Below are 6000 nucleotides of genomic sequence, written 5' to 3' on the forward strand. Positions count from 1 at the left end.
CGGCTTTCTGACCTAGTTATCTCGTAATCGCGAGTCAATAGGCACTGTTCAAGAATATGGCCGTATACCAAAAACCATTTTTGATATGTGCAAGAATTCAGGAATTCGCGAGGCACTCAATGGGGCCCTTCTTGCTCCGAATACCTCGCAGCGTTGACATTCAGGCTACTTCTTTGGCAAGACATCATCAGAGCTTTTACCGCCCCCGGCATGGAGAGAAAGAGTTCTGTGAGTTTTGCATATTCTTGATATTAAGAAGCTCACAACAACATAGCCTTCGCATAGTCCTCCGTACATTCGTCTTCCTGGCTATGCCTGTTTCCATCTCAAAGGCACTGCCTTATGGACTATCATCATTCGCTATCACGATAGTCTCGGAGCTGCAGGGAATAGCGGGTCCGAGAGACAAAATAGATATCTTGTTATTCCTAGAGCAAGTGGTTGTAGTCTGGTGACTACAAGAGAAATTGAAAGAGAAGATCGACTTGACCAAAGCCACTGTACCAGTTATGTCGTGGCCTCGTGCTGACACTGTAACAGGCTGTCGCTGCTGGCCCTGGTGCCGCATGTTCCTGGGCAAACAACCGACATATACAGATTTACATGATGGTCCGATTCTTCTGTGGCTCCCAAGGCCACGTCCGCTCCCTCCTCCCGTCCCCATACCACGGGTGAGTCGTTCCTGAAAAGGTTCGACGAAAAGCACCCAGCTTCCATTAATGAACGCTGCTCTCGCATCATGCAATCGTATAACACAGGTATCTTGAGGTGAAGGATGATCGCAGGGGTGGCTGGGGTAATCATGAAGAAATCGGACCTGTCGAGGCATGGAGAGTCGTATGGTGCAGAGACGTCATCGATAGCGGTCTATCTGTTAGCTATCAGATTAGTGAACAGCCAGCTAGAGTTACTGTTACTCTCTAGCTTCTCCTACCCTGATCGTCATCGCAAGCGTCGCGGAACAAGGCGGTATTTTCCATGCACTGCAGGATTCCTTTTCGTCATAGCTGAAGAAAATGACAGCCCTCGTTAACGACACAGATACATCGGTACCAATACACACATTCAACTGGAACTGTCAAGATGCATGTAAAGACAACGGCGAGATTGAAGAGTAGGTGGAGAGTAACAAGATGGTAACCTACCTTACATTATTCATCCTCCTAAGATGATCCCTTCTCATACAATCCACCGCTTATTGCCCTATAATTCATTATACAACCAGAAAGAAGGTATCATCAGCTACACGAACAAATTTGCAGACAATACTTTCCCCAGACACCCTCCTTATCGTTATTTCTGAGAGCCATTTAAATACAGCCTACAGTCAACCCATACTTCTCTGGATACCATATAAGTGCAAAAGTAATCTGAAGAATCGCCATCATAGCAATGATACTATAGAGACTCAGTATTGGAACTGCAGTTTCTATTTCTTTCCCTTGGGCTCCATGGAGGTCGAACTAGCCACTGCTAAAGAAGATATTGTCATTGTCCTGAACTCATGCTTCTCATCGGGATCCGACCATTAAGACATTGGGAAAGCTACTCAGCTACACTGTTAGCGTGCTGCATGAATTCCGCGACTAACGTCCAAATTCATCCAGAATACCAGCTCATCACAGATCGAGGAACTTGTTTCCTGGCCAGAGAAATCGTGATCCGGGATTAATGCTATTCTATGGGATGATGGAAGTCGGTCCGTATCTGAGCAATATCATTAAATCGATGACATCGCAATGGACCAGTATAGAGGCCGAGACTCCCATTGGCATTAATGCACCACTCTGAAAGTATTTTGTGGAAACTTAGTCATGAATATATGCTTTCCCCCTCGTCGGTCGAATCTGGGGAAAGGGCAAAGGGCAAATGCCTCGATTTCTGAGGTATGCTCGATCAGAGTTACCACCATTACAACTACTTACTATCCCAATATTTTCAATCTATTAATTGCGTTCTTTCCAAGCACCATTCACGCATCTGAAAATCCAACATAGGCACTAGAAGTTAGTTGTCCGGAATGGGGTCGGGCGTCGGTGCTGGCTAACGGGAATGCTCATTTAGATGCCCCGATCCGCACATTTCGACGCAAAGATAAGAAGAGATCGAGCAGACCGAGAAGAAGAAATTTGAGAGAGAATTTCCTTGATTGAGTCAACAAATAGCAATCCTATTCTCTTACCCTGGGCAGGGGAGCAGACTGGCAAATTATAACACTCTGGATATATAGCGGAACGAGGCTGCACATATAAAAATGCTCAATCCTTATCTAAGTTATTCTTGCTAGATAAACACCACTGCCAGTCACCTACCTGCGTGTTTGTCTTCTAATTTTGGAATTAGGGGGGTCGTTGTCGCTGCGCGAAACTGGTATTACCTCTTAATGATCGATGGGTCGCAGACTCGTCTCGGAGACAATTACAGTTCACTGTTAGAAATAGCTGGGATGTACTGTATTTCCGTAGATCTTACTATATATCTTCCTATAAGTAGTTCAATACTATGCAAATTAAGACCTCATCAAACGTGGACCCATCGATAAGCCTAACTCTATTTCACTCCTGACATATCGAATACCTTCACCATCCCCCAAATTCAACCCGGGTATATTCTATCAACATCCAAAAACTCCCCTCCCTTGCATCTAGCACTCTATCTATTTCTCATCTCCTAAACCCAACACTTCCTCCACCTTCCTAAACTCATCCCTCATTCTAGCAACCCTCTTCCCATTCGTCTCTCTCTCCACAAGACAATATGGATCCTCCCACCGCGGCCCGTCCCGGTACCGATGAAGATTCTCCAGATTTCTATGCTTCAGTTTCTGCGTAGATTCCTGATTCGTGTTCGATGACGTCGACCTCGTTCCACTTTGTCTTCTTCCGGCGTCTGAGTAGTAGTCCGCCTCACTAATTGTGGAGAGTGATGTGATAGATCGCGTGGTACTTTTACATCAAGGATATGTATACATTCCAATTAGCTTTCATGACAGGGAATGGACATTGACTACGTGTTGATTGGTAAAAGTACTTACCTTGTACTAGAGGTAGTTTTGGGCATTCTGATTGGGTTTGTTTTGGATTTGGGGTATGTCGGTAGATAAGTAAGTAGTATTCAATGCAAGGAGTTAATAATGGTGTAATGGCAGCAGTAAGTTGTATAGAGTAAATCCAGATTGTATGATAATACTAGCCAGAGATTGGATGTATAGTAGTAGTATAGTATCTCTTCGAGAACATTTCATCTGGCATTGTATACACCAATATATACCCACACACCCACACACACAGGCCGGCAAAAAGATAGAGAGAGAGAGTTTTACAGCCTCATCGACTTCCTCTTCATCACTCACTCACTACTTACTACACTCTTCACAGCCCACCGCCCATCAAAAGCAGGTCTAGAATGAAGAACAAGCAAAAAAGTGAAAATGAAGCGAGTAGGCAACGACCGAGCACTCCCCTCCATTCCTTCTATCACAATGCATCACTTCATCTCATTTCCGTTCAGTGCAGACCGACCAGGCCAGATCGCATCTTGCTTAACGCACAGAACCAGTCCCGAGGTAGCAGGGAAGTACTTATCCGAGCCTACCTGTAAGCGATAATAGGTTTCAACATCTACAGTAAGTGTGTGTGTGGTATCAATGCAACTCCCGGTCCAGACTCCCATCAAGTACATCCTACATGTACCCAAGTAACCCAGTAATGTGTATCCAACAAAGTAAAGTAGGTATTGATTCGATGACGACATGCACACAATCTCCTCCCGAAAAAGCAAAAAGTGGGTGGATTGTCGGGCGGGAATTATCGGCCGGTCTGGATCGGTCGGGCCAGCCAGGACGTTCTAGAATCATTTTCCTTGATTCTGTTATGGAGGGTGTGTCGGGGTCAGAGTCGGGGATAAGAGGGCGGGCTGGTTTGTATTTCAATGCATACTTTGATTATTTAGGAGCCTAGGTAGTCTGGTAGTCTTACTAGTGATTTACTGTTTGTCCATTGGGTATTGGGTAGTGGGTGTTGGTTGATGAGTAGAGAATTCGCAAGGCTGGATGCATTGGGTGGTGACGGGCGGGGTTTGGGCCTTGTCGGTGTAACGGATGGGATGGGTCCAGGGACGGGTAACTTGTTTTGACTGCGGTGGTCTAGGTCTGTCTGTTTTTTTATTTTCTGTTTTGTGCGTCTACTTTGGAGTCTTTACTTATTACTTCGTAGAAATTTGAAGATAAGTGAGTAGAAGTAGTTGAGTGGATTAGGTCGAACTTTTTATCTCCGGGTATATATCAACACAACACCAAACAATCCCATAATTCGCCGCCCACGACAGGAGAGGGCCATGAATAAAACTCCCAGATGCTGTAGTAGTAGTAGTAGGATGTAAGAAACAAAAGAAAAGCAAAGAGAATCATAATATTATACAATATCCGTGACGGTCATTACAAGGGGATCTGGGTAGAGATAAGACACCGCATCGCTTGGCTTAAGCGTGAAACGCCTCACTCCCCTTGCTATGTCGCCACATCCCGTTCGGGACCATGCTTTGTTTGAGCATGGCAAGCTCCTTCTGGAGCACCTTGTTTTCCTCCTGCAATTCTTGCATGAAGGTGATGGCATTGGTCAGGATCTCCGACTTCTTCAGCGACGCCGAGCCCCCCTTGGTGGGCTTCTGGACTCCGCCGCACATCGCCTTCTCCAAGGCAACGAACTTGGCGTTCATGTTCGTGCGGTACCGCTTCTCGATGATGTTGTGCGCCGCCCGCTTCGCCGCATTGCGGCCGGTGGTGGTCTGGGCCTGACCCGTGCTGGCGTTGGAGTCGCTGGAGAGACTACGGGTGGTCTTGCGGGCGGTGTTGTTGGCAGCAGGGGAGGAGGGGGCGGGCGGGGGTGAGACACTGGTGGCGGGGTAGTCCTGAGGTGTAATTTCCGGACTGGACGACCACCTTGTCGCCGTAACCTCGCGGGGCTTCGGTTGAGACGCAGTCTTGCGACGGGTAGATGTTCTGGAAGTGCGAGCAGCAGGCTTGGGCAGCTCCATGTGGATAGGCTCAAGGGGAGAGACACGGCAGGTGGGAGACCATGATTGGTCGTCACTGTCCAGGTCCTGATTGAGTGTAATGTTAGTTATAGTTCATCATTCAAAGTCAATGGGGTATAGACATACCGAAGAGAGAGAGCCGCAGGAGGCAGCATCCTCACCCGAGTGGTTGGAGATGGTGAACGCACTGATATCTGGGGGTGGGGCGAAGAAGTCGGCGGGAAAGTCCTTAGGGTCCAAGTTCATCATCTCGTTGGACATCTCCAAGGGGAAAGTCTCCGGCATCATGGTGTTGAGGGAGAAGAGATCGATGGCATTGTCGTAGCTCCAGTTAGCCGACAGAGGATCGGGACCCTTGGCGAAGGTATCGTTGGGACGAGTGAGTGGGCTCGGATGGCTCATGCTGTACATCCGCTCGTCGTCGAGCGAGAAGGAATCGGGCCTGGGGTATGCCATACTAGTGGACTTGGATGGGGTTGAATTGGATGGATGACGATGTAGATTGTCTGATACTTGGTGTGTGGGAGGCAAACTTGATAGTCGACAGTCAAGGTCGAGTGGCAAGTAGAGGAAGGCGGATAGAGGCAAGAGATGGGTAAATATAGAGAAGCTGTTTGATATTGAACCGTGGATCGGAAGGATGCTGGGCAGTAGAGAACATCGGGGGATGGACTATATAAAGGTTGAAGGTTTCAGGAGAAGCCGGTGTCAGAAACCGATCGCCAGGCCAGCCGAGACGCAATGATGTAATGGCTTGCAACGGTCGAAAAAGTCACGGCCAGCGAGAATAATGAGGGTCAGCATAATTGGACTGGAGACGCGCAAGAAAAGCCATGACCATTGTCGAAACGATAATTGCACAGGGCCGGTGAAGGGGGACCGAGAGATCACCCCAGCCGGATGCAGGGCATCCAGCCTCGGTCGGCTCCGATGTCTGCCGTCGGAAGGCCCATTTTAGCCATTTTG

At 47.8% G+C, this 6000-nt stretch overlaps 3 protein-coding genes across 3 annotated transcripts; 1 reads left to right on the forward strand and 2 right to left on the reverse strand.

Moving 5' to 3' along the window:
- Positions 1-210: 210 nt before the first annotated feature.
- Positions 211-924, forward strand: An14g02520 (uncharacterized protein; the record flags this gene model as incomplete). Its single annotated transcript, XM_059744129.1, has 4 exons — positions 211-228; positions 275-451; positions 541-671; positions 759-924. The coding sequence occupies 4 exons, from the start codon at positions 211-213 to the stop codon at positions 922-924; spliced, it is 492 nt and encodes a 163-aa protein (XP_059602298.1).
- Positions 925-2656: 1732 nt separating this feature from the next.
- Positions 2657-3060, reverse strand: An14g02530 (uncharacterized protein; the record flags this gene model as incomplete). The annotated part of the gene is made up of 2 exons (XM_059744130.1): positions 2657-2945; positions 3035-3060. 2 exons carry the CDS (start codon positions 3058-3060, stop codon positions 2657-2659), a joined length of 315 nt encoding a protein of 104 aa, XP_059602299.1.
- Positions 3061-4479: 1419 nt separating this feature from the next.
- An14g02540 (uncharacterized protein) lies at positions 4480-5490 on the reverse strand (the record flags this gene model as incomplete). The annotated part of the gene is made up of 2 exons (XM_001400843.3): positions 4480-5100; positions 5161-5490. The coding sequence occupies 2 exons, from the start codon at positions 5488-5490 to the stop codon at positions 4480-4482; spliced, it is 951 nt and encodes a 316-aa protein (XP_001400880.1).
- Between the last annotated feature and the right edge of the window lie 510 nt (positions 5491-6000).

Source organism: Aspergillus niger (genome assembly GCF_000002855.4).
Source record: "Aspergillus niger supercontig An14".
Classification (NCBI taxonomy): domain Eukaryota; kingdom Fungi; phylum Ascomycota; class Eurotiomycetes; order Eurotiales; family Aspergillaceae; genus Aspergillus; species Aspergillus niger.